General features: G+C 35.0%; 1 protein-coding gene across 3 annotated transcripts in view; it reads left to right on the top strand.

Annotated features, from left to right (window-relative positions):
* ADGRL4 (adhesion G protein-coupled receptor L4) overlaps positions 1 to 14825 on the top strand; it is a 121913-nt gene that overhangs the window by 63480 nt on the left and 43608 nt on the right. For 2 of the 3 annotated variants that reach the window (XM_079940529.1, XM_079940530.1), the window contains exons 3-7: positions 1560 to 1712; positions 11414 to 11560; positions 12030 to 12100; positions 13046 to 13225; positions 13332 to 13515. In XM_079940529.1, coding sequence (XP_079796655.1) covers positions 1560 to 1712; positions 11414 to 11560; positions 12030 to 12100; positions 13046 to 13225; positions 13332 to 13515 — 735 coding nt within the window. The remainder of the gene's footprint in view (positions 1 to 1559; positions 1713 to 11413; positions 11561 to 12029; positions 12101 to 13045; positions 13226 to 13331; positions 13516 to 14825) is intronic. The other variant, XM_079940531.1, reaches the window with a different exon arrangement.

Raw genomic sequence — 14825 nt, 5'->3', positions numbered from 1 at the left:
GTCCCTGATTAGGGTTCCCTCTACCTTCAGAAACATCTCAATCACCCTTAGACTTGCATGTTTGCCCAAAATTTTGCTTTCCTCTTAGTGATTTCCTTCTCTCTGTCTAACAAATACTTATTTACCTAAAATTAGTCATTTCGGGTCTGTTAGTTTCCTAGGGCTGCCCTAAGAAACTAGCACAAACTTGGTGGCTGGAAACAACACAGATTTGTTCTCTCACAGTTCTAGAGGCCAGAGGTCTGAAATCCAGGGGTTGGAAGGTCCATGCTCCCTTCGAAGGGTCTAGGAAAGAATCTTTGCTTATGCCTTTCTAGCTTCTAGTGGTTGTTAGGTGTCCTTGGCTTTTCTTGGCTTGTAGCTACATCACTTCAGTTTCTGGCTCTGTCTTCACATCGTCTTCTCCTCTGTGGCTCCATGTCTGAATTTCCTACATAGTATAAGGACACCACTCTTGGGGCCCTGCTAATTTAGAATGACCTCATCTTAACTTGATGATATCTGCAAAGGTTCTATTTCCCAATAAGCTCACACTCACAGACACTGGGGATTTGGACTTGAGTATATCTTTTTGGGAGACACAGTTCAGCCCACAGGAGGATCTAATGTCTCCTCCAGCCCCTCATAATCACTTCTGAGAAACACTTGTTTTCTATTTCATTTATTTGACAGATAATATAGATCTGATTTTTAAAAATGGTTTATGAACCTATATATATATCTTTTCTGATAAATTACAGTATAAGAGTATAAGGGTAAGGACCATGGATCATCATGTAATTATTTTTGTATTTGTGTACTCTTCCATATACAGTACAATACATATCATAATGAATAAATGAAGGGATGCAAACCTAGTAACACAAAATTCTTCTGGGGAGTAAGTGACAAAAATAAATGGCACATGATTAGAGTATATCAATGTGTAATCTCTGATTTTTCATTTTTAACTTATGGTATGCTTTTGACTGATTATAAAAAGTATTATAATTTCACAAATAAGATATTCATTGACATAATAATTGAATTATGTGTAAAAATTTGAAAAATAATCCAATATAGATTCAATAGCTATGTTTAGTGTTTTTGAAGTAAGAGATTCTATTTTGCTTTGCAACTGCAAAGGTTTCACATTTAAACAAGAATAACCAAGTATGGAATGTGGATTCTTTTTTTTTAATTAATTAATTAATTTATTTATTTATTTGGCTGTGTCAGGTCTCAGTTGCAGCACATTGGCTCTTCATTGCAGCATGCAGGCTTCTCTCTAGTTGTGGCACACAGGCTCTAGAGTGTGTGGGCTTAGTTGCCCCGCGGCATGTGAGAGTTTAGTTCCCCAACCAGGTATCAAACCCACGTCCCCTGCATTGGAAGGTGGATTCTTAACCACTGGACCACCAAGGAAGTACCTGGAATGTGGATTCTTATTATTAACTTCTCTTATAAATAAACATCACATACCTAAAACTATTTAACAGGCAAAATTCCCAAAAACTGATGGAAACTAGGAATTCATCTCAATTATATAAAAATAATGTTTTAAATTGATATGTCCACAGATGATAATGAGTGTGGAAATTTAACGCAGTCCTGTGGTGAAAATGCTAACTGCACGAACACAGAAGGAAGTTACTACTGTATGTGTGCACCTGGTTTCAGATCCAGCAGTAAGCAAGACAAGTTTATTACTAATGATGGAACCATCTGCATAGGTAAATTCAACTATATAACTTAAAATTTGTACCTATCTCTTATTGCTTATACCTCCAGAGATTAAATAATATTCAAACCAAGTTCTGTCAGTCCTTGATTGTACCCCGTTGTTAATACTATCAAAAACTTCATTAATTCCCTTAATTCTCCAGTATGGTGTCAGTTACTATGGTATATTTATCCAAGGGTATAAGAAAAATATTTTTTTTTGAGAATATCAACCAGTTTACCAAAAAATAAATAAATAAATCGTGAAGTTATGAAATCTAGCATGGTGGCAAACAACACAATAAATGTTTACACTTTAAAGTAATATATTAACTCTAGAAAATTATCATTGGTATCACCAGATATTGATGCTTATATAAATATGAACTCTGAGATGGGCCCTACATTTTTCTAGAAGGTGCTCAGGAAAGCATTACTTGTGAAAAAATTGTCCTAGTGCTTTTACTGCTGCCTGCCGAAAGTTTGTCACACATAAAATCTGCATTCTGTTTTTCTAAACACTATAGTCCTATTTAGAAAATCATCTCAGATTCACTAAAATGTCTTCTGGAGGGTTATTAATTTCAATTCAATCCCTAAGTGAAATATTGTGAGTCTGAAGAGAGTATCTAGATTTTTTTTTAATGTCCTTCTGTTGTATTTTGGTCACACACTTGATTTATCAGATCCTATAGTCTGAGAAAAAACTAATTGCATAGAAATTTCAGAGACAAATTCTCTGGAGCCAAAGACTTTAACTTTGAAAATAAATTATGAATCATCTTAATCATGGTTTCTAAGAAACTGTCCAGTTTACCAACAGCTAGTATAATTATGATTGATAATAATCTACAAAATTAACAGATGAACCAAGGCCCTGAGAGTTAATTACATAACCAGGGGTAGATATGAGACTTGAACTCAGGACTGTACATGCAACATGGGCAGGAGTAAGGTGCTGCTTCTACTTTCCATAGTTAGATGAATGAGAGATGTCTAAATCAATATAGATCACCCTAAAGCCTTTGATGAGCTTCTAGTGAGGTTCTCATCAGTGAGTTAAGGAGAAATCTGGCAATGTTATCATTAACACACATGATAGTCAGGAGATAATGTTCAAAGAGAATTTATCAGTGAAATGTCTGTATCAAAGAAATTATTCTGTCTTATGTACTTATGGTTCATAGCATTTTCTCTGCTACATAAACCAGGTAGATTTTATTCTCATATTATAGCCAAGGGAAGTGAAGAGCTATTCCAGATTCACACATTTAGGGTAAAGGGAAGATTAGAATCACAGTCTTGTATCTAGAAAGCCATTGGTATTTCCACAGGAGTCTTAAATGGGTGGCCATTTAAATCTCACATGAATCTGGATCATGCAAATGCAGTGGATCAACTTTGCAAGGGCATAAATGATTTAAAATATGAGAAAATAATGCTATTTCTGTTGAATTATAATTTTGTCTTTATTGTTTGCAGCAAAAGTTTTTATTGGATTATAACATTACAATATATGCAAGAAATTAGAATTTTCCCAGAAAACCTAGTACCCCACTCTTTGTTCTTCTCAAACCTAAACTCTTGTCTCTAGTTTTAGAATGTTATATAATGTGTGCCTATTTTATCTATAGTAGATAAGTTCGAAATATGTACCTGTATAAGCTTTATTAGAAAAGTTCTAGTTAATGAAGAAATGCAACTTATGACATCTTAATCACTGGAATTTAATACAAATTTAACTGTGCTCTCCATTCCCTCTTGTCTCTAGAAGACATCTGTCTTTTCATCTGATAATGTTTACTTTTAATATGCCTCAGTTCACAAAGGGATATATATTTCCCTCTCTGTATTCCTTGAAAGTAAAGAATTCCTGTTTAGAAAAAAATTAATCACAGATACAGAGAAAACACACACACAAAGATAATTGAAAGCCAACATTTTATGGGGTTGTAATATATTTGTAATATAAGACTCTTTCTCCCAGTACTCGATTATTATTGAGATACTGTGGAAGGGCCCTGCATTTTTGCTAATTCCCCTTTTAGCTATTTTAAGTAATCAGTAAACAATAACTTAGATTAAAACCCAATACCCAATATTGAGTCCTTCAATTTCCACCTGTTTTGTTTGATGGATTATTTGGTGAAAAAAGTCATTCTCTGGAAAATTGTTATTTCTCACCAGTTTTGTTTTCCTTAAAGATTAAACTTTTTTAAGAAGCAGAACAGCTATTTCTTTTCCTTTTTTTTCCCCAGTACTTTAGTAATTTTCCTTGTGCACTGTGATAATCCTCAGGGAATTTGAACAGAGAACCATAATTCTATTTCCTTTTTACATTAGTGTATCACCTTGTAGTATATTGTTTCTGATTTGAAAGTTTAGCTGATCCTTAAATTTGACATGTCTGGTAATTATAGTCATTAAGAACCTCTATAAAAACATAATGAGGAGGAACCAAGATGGCGGAGTAGAAGGATGTGCTCTCACTCCCTCTTGCGAGAACACCAGAATCACAACTAGCTGCTGGACAATCATCGACAGGAAGACACTGGAACTCACCAAAAAAGATACCCCACATCCAAACACAAAGGAGAAGCCACAATGAGATGGTAGGAGGGGCGCAATCACAGTAAAATCAAATCCCATAACTGGTGGGTGGGTGTCTCACAGACTGGCGAACACTTATACCACAGAAGTCCACCCACTGGAATGAAGGTTCTGAGCCCCACGCCAGGCTTCCCAACCCGGAGGTCTGGCAACGGGAGGAGGAATTCCTAGAGAATCAGACTTTGAAGCCTAGTGGGAATTGATTGCAGGACTTTGACAGGACTGGGGGAAACAGAGACTCCACTCTTGGAGGGCACACACAAAGTAGTGTGTGCATCGGGACCCAGGGGAAGGAGCAGTGACCCCAGGAGAGACTGAACCAGGCCTACCTGCTAGTTTTGGAGAGTCTTCTGCAGAAGCAGAATGTGGCTGTGGCTCACTGTGGGGACAAGGACACTGGCAGCAGAAGTTCTGGGAAGTACTCCTTGGCGTGAGCCCTCCCAGAGTCTGTCATTAACCCCAACAAGAACCCAGGTAGGCTCCAGTGTTGGGTTGCCTTAGGCCAAACAACCAACAGGGAGGGAACCCAGCCCCACCCATCAACAGTCAAGTGGATTAAAGTTTTACTGAGCTCTGCCCACCAGAGAAACAGTCAGCTCTACCCACCACCAGTCCCTCCTATCAAGCCTCTTACATAGCCTCATCCAGCAGAGGGCAGACAGAAGAAGCAAGAAGAACTACAATCCTGCAGCCTGTGGAACAAAAACCACATTCACAGAAAGATAGACAAGATGAAAAGGCAGAGGGCTATATACCAGTTGAAGGAACACGATAAAACCCCAGAAAAACAACTAAATGAAGTGAAGATAGGCAACCGTCCAGAAAAAGAATTCAGAATGATAGTGAAGATGATCCAGGACCTTAGAAAAAGAATGGAGGCAAATATCGAGAAGATGCAAGAAATGTTTAACAAAGACGTAGAAGAATTAAAGAACAAACAAACAGAGATAAACAATACAATAACTGAAATGAAAACTACACTAGGAGGAATCAATAGCAGAATAACTGAGGCAGAAGAACGGATAAGTGACTTGGAAGACAGAATGGTGGAATTCACTGCTGTGGAACAGAATAAAGAAAAAAGAATGAAAAGAAATGAAGACAGCCTAAGAGACCTCTAGGACAACGTTAAATGCAGCAACATTCGCATTATAGAGGTCCCAGAAGGAGAAGAGAGAGAGAAAGGACCAGAGAAAATATTTGATGAGATTATAGTTGAAAACTTCCCTAACATGAGAAAGGAAATGGCCACACAAGTCCAGGAAGCGCAGCAAGTCCCATACAGGATAAACCCAAGGAGAAACACACCGAGACACATAGTAATCAAATTGGCGAAAATGAAAAGCAAAGAAAAATTATTGAAAGCAGCAAGGGAAAAAATGACAAATAACATACAAGGGAACTCCCATAAGGTTAACAGCTGATTTCTCAGCAGAAACTCTACAAGCCAGAAGGGAGTGGCATGATATACTTAAAGTGATGAAGGGGAAGAACCTACAACCAAGATTACTCTACCCTGAAAAGAACTCATTCAGATTCGATGGAGAAATCAAAGCTTTACAGACAAGCAAAAACTAAGAGAATTCAGCACCACCAAACCAGCTCTACAACAAATGCTAAGCGAAATTCTCTAAGTGGGAAACACAAGAGAAGAAAAGGACCGACAAAAACAAACTCAAAACAATTAAGAAAATGGTCATAGGAACATACATGTCAATAATTACCTTAAACATGAATAGATTAAATGCTCCAATCAAAAGACACAGGCTTGCTGAATGGATACAGAAACAAGACCCATATATATGCTGTCTACAAGAGACCCACTTCAGACCTAGGGACACATACAGACTGAAAGTGAGGGGATGGAAAAAGATATTCCGTGCAAATGGAAATCAAAAGAAAGCTGGAGTAGCTATATGCATATCAGATAAAATAGACTTAAAATAAAGAATGTTACAAGAGACAAGGAAGGACACTACATAATGATCAAGGGATCAATCCAAGAAGAAGATATAACAATTATAAATATATATGCACCCAACATAGGAGCACCTCAATACATAAGGCAAGTGCTAACAGCTCTAAAAGAGGAAATCGACAGTAACACAATAATAGTGGGAGACTTTAACACCTCACTTACACCAATGGACAGATCATCCAAAATGAAAATAAATAAGGAAACAAAGCTTTAAGTGACACAATAGACCAGGTAGATTTAATTGATATTTATAGGACATTCCATCCAAAAAACAGCAGATTACACTTTCTTCTCAAGTGCGCACAGAACATTCTCCAGGATAGATCACATCTTGGGTCACAAATCAAGCCTCAGTAAATTTAAGAAAATTGAAATCATATCAAGCATCTTTTCTGACCACAACATTATGAGATTAGAAATCAATTACAGGGAAAAAAATGTGAAAAACACAAACACGTGGAGGCTAAACAATACGTTACTAAATAAGCAAGAGATCACTGAAGAAATCAAAAAGGAAATCAAAAAATACCTAGAGACAAATGACAATGAAAACACGATGATCCAAAACCTATGGGATGCAGCAAAAGCAGTTCTAAGAGGGAAGTTTATAACTAAGCCTACCTCAAGATACAAGAAAAATCTCAAGTATACAATCTGACCTTACACCTAAAGGAACTAGAGAAAGAAGAAAACAAAAACCCAAAGTTAGCAGAAGGAAAGAAATCATAATGATCAGAACAGAAATAAATGAAATAGAAACAAAGAAAACAATAGCAAAGATCAATAAAACTAAAAGCTGGTTCTTTGAGAAGATAAACAAAATTGATAAACCATTAGCCAGACTCATCAGTAAAAAGAGGGAGAGGACTCAATAAAATTAGAAATGAAAAAGAAGTCACAACAGACACCACAGAAATACATAGCATCCTAAGAGACTACTACAAGCAACTCTATGACAACAAAATGGACAACGTGGAAGAAATGGACAAATTCTTAGAAAGGTATAAGCTTCCAAGACTGAACGAGGAAGAAACAGAAAATATGAACAAAACATAATGAAAAACTCCAGTACAGGGCAAGAAATGACCCTAGCAAAATTCTATATCTTTAGTCTATATTCAAATACTATTTTCCATGGATGAGGTAATTTCATTGCAGAAGGCTTTGAGTGAGATTTAGCATCCTGCCTATTTTCCTTCTCCTTGGAATCAGAGTAAAACAGAACGTCTGGTGCCCAGCTCCCAAGAGACCTTGTTCTAGACTCACATTTCACAAGTAGGGAAACTGAGGCATCCAGTGGTAAAGTGACTCTCCCAAAACCAAATGAGTAGAACCCAAGAACTTCTTCACTTTTCTGTGTGCTTAAGAGCAGTTTTCACTACTTGTAATTTTTTATGTCCTATTGCCTTAGGTACCCTGATAAATACAGATTTTTTTTCTGGCTTTGAATAATATTAACATTCAATTTTGTTTTTGCAAATTGCTTCCACTACCTTGTATCTTTTCTTTTCAGTGTATCAGTTAAACAACATTAGAAAATTCAGTTATTGGTGAAACTTATAAAAATTATAAAAATCAAAACAATCATATGATCATGTTTTGAAAGAAGATTATGATAAAATACTGCTGTGTTGGCTCATTGTAGACATGAAAAACAAGCATAACCTTATTAATGAAAAAGTAGCGAATGAATTTTTTGACATGCAAAACAAGGAAATGTGTGTTATGATGTACTTATATTTAGTGAAATCGAGTTATTAGTGTTGAGTGTTAGGTTGGTAGTGGAAAAAGTGGATCAGTTATTAAATATAGTTTGTCAATTGTAGCCTGACTGAAATAATTATACAGCAGCAATTTAGCTTTCATGAAAATGGGAGAAGGGGTTCTTTTTCTCTTTTACAGCTCTAGGAGTACCAAAACATGGCAATTTAATGAGACACTCATTATCAATGTGTTTTCTCCAAATCTACATACTCACAGGGCTCCTGCTATTAAGAAAACACACAATATGAGTAGAATCACTGGACCTGATTCCCAATTACAATATCAGGTACCTACTATATCTTAGGCATCCCTCCAAACACCTTTACATACATTTCCTCATTGGTTATGAAAAAGAACTCTTCTGAGTTAAGAGTATTTTTATAATACTACCCAAGGTCACAGAGCTAATGAGTATTAGAATCAAGATTTGAATTAAGGTCTTCTACAGGGCCTTTGCCTGTAGGAAGGAGGATACATAGTGGTTTTATTAGATTTAATTAGGCCCTACAAGAAATTGCAAGAGATGTTAGTATGGATCTCAATGTAAAATGGCGGTCACATTCATTTTGGCTAAGCCAGTTTCATCCCTTTTGGGCCTGGGATACTCTTTCAGTATTTTATGAATGTCTTTATATTACTAGGTAGCAAGGAGGCATAGAGTGATATGCTAAGGATAGTGGAAGCTCTTTGACTACCCTGACACACAGCCAGTTGTGGTGGTCACACACTCTGTACCTGTTACTAGGTTAAACTCAGTAAGTTCTAATACTGAGGCCAAAATTGAGAAGGATATCAAATTCAGCAAACCTCATGTCTACATTTTAGTAAAAAGTTAGAGAAGCAATAATGTAAACAAGGAAAGTATAAACAATTTAGAAAACATGTCTTTCATTAAGGATGATTGAGGTTTGAAAAACATTACTTTGGTAGGGTGATTGATATTCTTTTAGAATATTTGGAGTCAGAATATAAAAATTTGCATAATCTTAATCTCAAATGTTTATTTCCCAGAGTATGACCTCATTATTTTTACAGATTAAGATTCTGTCACTTGGTGAATTCAGAAGCTGAAATACCCTAGTTGGTCCAAAGCTGACGTGCTGGGATAGCAGACAGCTGAGCGGGTGCTGGGAGGGCTGGAACCAGAGGAGAGACCCCAACATAATGACCTCAGGGTATGGAGGATGCACAGGGGAAAGCTGAAACCGTCAAGAACACCAAGACTGTGTACATCTGTGTCCAAAGTGCACGAGGGAGGACGCAAATGGAGTTTGTAAAGCTAAGATCAGTATGTTGCTGAGAGATTGGGCTTAGGACAAAGTTCCCAAGAAAAGTTGCACTTTTGAAATTGGGAGAAATCAACGCTTCATTTTCAGTTAGCCATAGAAGGTATCCGAAAATATGAAGTAGGGGTATTCAGAGAGCACAGCTTTCTTTCCCATGAAATAAGTTTTTCTATTTATGATACTTCATGGATCTCTTCACACCTTCACTGGGGTATTATCCACATTTGGGTACTGCACAAATGACTTCTTCAATGCTGCTCCACAAAAGACTAGTCTTTTGCTTTCTCATATTTTTTTCTCACTTCATTGATCTCATGAAAAATAATAATTCTAGTCTGCCCTCCCACCTGACTTCTTTACTTCAGCCCAACCTGGAATGATTTTGCTAATGATTCTCCAGATCCCAAGAGCCAACCTGCTATCACCTCCTCCTTTATTTCTGTCCTTTTTTTTGTTGAAGTGGCAGTTTATGAACACATATATATAGAAATTCAAGGAAGAGGGTGAGGGTGCTAGGGCAGCATTTGTTTATTTAAAAGTAGAGAATTTGGACTTCTAGGCAGTACAGATCGTGACTATGAAGACTTGGCAGAAGAACAAGGGGTTTTCTACCTCTTTTTCAGGGAGTTAATAGTCTTTCTAAGTCCAGTACCCTCACCTTCTTAGCTAATGGAAATTTCTTCAAGAACTGGCAGGAGACTTACTGTCAGTTCCAGCTTCTGGTGGTGTGAGGTTTAATGTTTTTTTTGTGTGTGTGTTTTTTTTTTTTTTGTGCCATTATTGCATTTTTAAAATGAGAAATGAGGATCAGCTACATTTCAGATAGCTCGCTAGATGACATTTTAATTGGACTTTGATTACTTCCCCTTATTATGGCAAACAGGATTGTGCCACTCTATGAGTCTTTAAAAAATTGAATTGTATATGCAAGATTACAGATTAATGCATTAATCTAACATAGAGAAGCTCTAAGATGTCAGAGCTAGGCTAGGAGCACAAAAATCTTTACATTAGTTTAAGGTAATGATCTGGACTCTTCAGTTCCTTGGAATCATTCCCTATTGGAACTCTGCCTACTGGCAGAGTATTTATTCTGTATTTATAACTTGAAATATATAACTTGAAAAGTGAAATAACTATTCATTATAGTATGTAAAATTTTAAATTAAGAATATAAATTATGTGAGCTTATAACTTACCATTTTTATTGTAGCTTTGATATATAGCTACTGAAAATCTAAGACTTAATTCTGTACAGTTTGTTACTTTACCTTTGACGACCATGTATTAAGAATCGTAGTAAAATATAACCTGAACAAAAGTAATAAGTTCTGGTAAAATTTTAAGGGAGTTGAATCATACATTCTGCTACATCTTAATTTTTAGGTTTACTTATATGGAAAAATGAGGCTTTGGAAAGAAAATGGGCTACTCCTTTTTGCCCTGCAGATTATTCTAAACTGAGTTGTTACAATCAGTTTAATTTAATACTAGAAAACAAAGAATTCTAAATGTATTTTTAAAATTAGATCTTTAATTAGGAATAAATATTACATCATCAGTGGTTGAAATTACTCTAATGACTTTGTTGATGAATCAAGCTATTTAGAAAACAATTCAAGCGTTGGTCTATGAATAACATTTTCAATATATTGTCAAAATGGATTGACCAAATCAAAGTTAAAAATATATATGCAGGGCTTCCCTGGTGGCGCAGTGGTTGAGAGTCCGCCTGCCGATGCAGGGGACACAGGTTCGTGCCCCGGTCCGGGAGGATCCCATATGCTGCAGAGCAGCTGGGCCCGTGAGCCATGACCACTGAGCCTGCGCGTCTGGAGCCTGTGCTCCGCAACGGGAGAGGTCACAACAGTGAGAGGCCTGCGTACCACAAAAAATATATATATATATATATATATGCAGCTAAGTTTGCTCTGTCATTTTCCAAGTGATGGAATTTTTCTTGCTATCTTGTAAAATTCGATATGAAATCACTAACTCTATGTAATACTATTATCAACAAGGTAGCAACTATATGAGCACTAAATTAAAATTTTAATTTTTCAAATATTCCCAGATATAGATGAATGCAATGAATCATCTGCCTGTGTAGATCATGCAATGTGTGAAAATGTGGATGGTGGATATTACTGCTCCTGCAAGGAAGGTTATACATCCACAGGAAACTCACAGTTCACACCTAATGATGGCACTTATTGCCAAGGTAAATTATATTATTATATTTTATGTATTATCAAAGCACCATATAAAATATGTACTACACGGTTGTGAAGTATCAAAGAGCTATATCTTCCAAGAAACGTGCTAGTATTCCTTTATCTATAAAATGGAATAAGAAAAGTTACAGTTTTATTTAATGGAAGATGTAGACCACATGTTTTATGTAATTACCATACCCTGTTTCCTTAGGGCAACTACAATATTCTATTTTCCATAAAATATTGCATTTTAATGGATAAAAATAAATGAATTTTTATTATGAATAAAATTTTAAAATAATGAATAATGAAAAAATTTAAAATAAATGAATTTTCATGAATAAAATAAAAATGAAACTCAAATGATAAGAATGTTTTTAATGTCTAAATAAGTGAGCAAAATCACTGGAATCAATATAATTATCTTAGGAAAAATATTTTTTAAGACTTAATATATAATCTTTTTTTCTACAGAAATTGTGAATCCAGACTGCCATTTAGATAATATCTGTATTGCGGCGAATATTAATAAAACTTTAACAAAAGTGAGTAAAGGTATTGAATTAAAAATACGTTCTATTTTGACATTTTGGTTTCAGTTTAATTCTTTCCAAAGTCACTTCTTTTATTTTTTTCTTTTATTTTTTTATAAAATATGGAACGCTTCACGAATTTGCGTGTCATCCTTGCGCAGGGGCCATGCTAATCTTCTCTGTATCGTTCCAATTTTTAGTATATGTGCTGCCGAAGTGAGCACTCCAAAGTCACTTTTTTTAAAAGAGTAACAAGCAGTTGGTCTTCATGTAGAGTTGAAACTGTTTACATATAGAGATCTAAGTACTTGATAGGATTAATTTGAAAATCCCCAAAGTAGTGAAGAAGACTTACATATTTAATTTAATTTACTTTTTCACTATTCGGTAGACTGGAAAGTTATTTTCAACATGTAAAGAAATTGGATGGATAAAATAGTAAAAACACACTTTGACCCCAGGCCATTTTCAAATTCTAAGGAGGCGTAGCTGAATGCAACTAGATTTTGTACACCAAAGTAAATACTATTTTAAAGAGTAAACAAAGTAGGACATTCATAAAATTACTGTCCTGAGATTAGAAGTGTGAGTCTCACATGACTCATTAACAATGAGGTAAAAGCAAATTGCCATTTTATCATGTAAAAAAATTTCTCTGGTTAATTAAAGTCTAATTCAAATTAGTTATAATTTATTTTAATTAACTTTAAAATGATAAATTCAAACATGTATTGCCTTTCTGAAGTAAATTCTATGCCTTTTAAGCTATTTGCTAATCCTTTGTAAATAATTTCAGGTTTCATTGCTTTGTATTATGGTTTAGGTGTAATCTGATAACTTATTAATGTATAAGAGAAAAAAAAAACTCAGACCATATTTATCATGCAACATTTATTCTTAAAAAGATCTAGTAGTGCTTTAAACTGGTTTCCTTTCTCTGGGCTCATTTTTGTTCAGATTAGGCACATAGAAGAACCTGTGGCTTTGCTACAAGAAGTCTATAGAAATTCTGTGAAAGATCTTTCACCAACGGATATAATTACATATATAGAAATATTAGCTGAATCATCCCCATTACTGGGTTATATGAATAGCACGAATTTGGCCAAGGACACTCTTTCTAATTCAACTCTTACTGTAAGTATGTTGAGCTTTAACTCATAATTGAGGCTTAAAATTTTCCTTACATTTGTGATTAATGTAAAAGTCCAACATTTTTAAAAGATACACTTTTTTTCAACAGGAATTTGTAAAAACTGTGAATAATTTTGTTCAAAAGGATACATTTATAGTTTGGGACAAGTTGTCTACAAACCATAGAAGAACTCATCTTACAAAACTGATACATGCTGTGGAGCAAGCTACCTTAAGGCTATCTCAGAACTTTCAAAAGACCACTCAGTTTGATACTAATTCAAGTGATATAGGTAAGAAGCCAAGGTCAATTTCAAAGCAATCGAGTTTTCCAAACAAGCCACTCTCAAAAGAGAAGAAAAGTCTTTAAAATATTGCTAATTAAACTGGCAGTTGTTTTATCAATGTAGACATGAATGGTGATGCATATCACAAGAGTAGTTATGAATGAAGTGTGAATAAAAAGGATGAGTGCCTAAGATTTGCCACCTACTTATAGCCTCCACCTTTCTCTATCTCTGAACTGTTTAGCATTTAAATGCTCAGAGACCATTACTCCCTTGTCATCTCATGACTTGGTAGGGTCTGTCTTGACTGATCATAGTACAGACAGATTTTCTGGATGTAGTATATTTCATTTTTTTAAGTTTAATTTTTTTTGAAGTATAACAGACAGAAAACTGCATATGTCAAATGAATATAACTTGACAAATTTTCACAAAGTGAACATGTCTGTATAAACAGCACCCCAGAAGACCCCTCACCCCCCGGCAGCCACTCCGTGCCCCATAAAGATTATACCATCCTGACTTCTAAAACCATACCATGAGCATAATTTTTAGTGTCTCTGCAGTAGTCTATGGATAGATCATATTTTATGTAACCATTCCCTGTTTTTCTAATGTTGAACGTTGAAGATGTTTATTTTTAACGTTGAAATCCTTTGGGCGTATATCTTTGTCCTGAATGTAGTATATTTAAATTTCTCATTAGGAATCCTTTGCCTTTCGATAATATAAAGTAATTAGCATAGCAAATTGGAATGTTTCCTGCTTTATGAAATCTCATACTTAACACATTAAGAATCTGGATCAAATTGAGGCTGCCTGTAAAGTTGTTCTGAGGAAACAAAGTACACTTTCTGCAGTAATCATTGCATATACACCCCTATTATATTTCTGGTTATTATCCTGCTGTGCACCTATAGATATACAAAAATCATTAACTCATCGGGATTCACCGGTTACTCAAAATTAAGGTAGCAAGCATTGTGACCCTATATAGGAGCCTAAATTTCTATGATGTTCCTGCATGAAAAAGGTGAAAATGCACCAGTTAAGGAAATTATTACTCAAGAATTTAAGTCAATCACTCTGTATATAATAAATTATATTGTAGATATCATCCTCTAATACATTGTAATTGCTTGTCTGCTTTAGTAATTATGATTTATAGCTTCTTTGTGTACATATATATTTTCTTTTATTTTATTCAATAAAGTTAGAATTAAACCATGAATGCTATAGTGAAATCAAACAAATAAACTTGGATCAGATTTTTAAATACAAATTATAATGTCCAAACATCATGTTCAGAATATGTT

Source organism: Stenella coeruleoalba (assembly GCF_951394435.1).
Source record: "Stenella coeruleoalba genome assembly, chromosome: 1".
Classification (NCBI taxonomy): domain Eukaryota; kingdom Metazoa; phylum Chordata; class Mammalia; order Artiodactyla; family Delphinidae; genus Stenella; species Stenella coeruleoalba.
The sequence above is the reverse complement of the archived record's forward strand: the minus strand, read 5'-3'. Positions and strand labels throughout refer to the sequence as shown.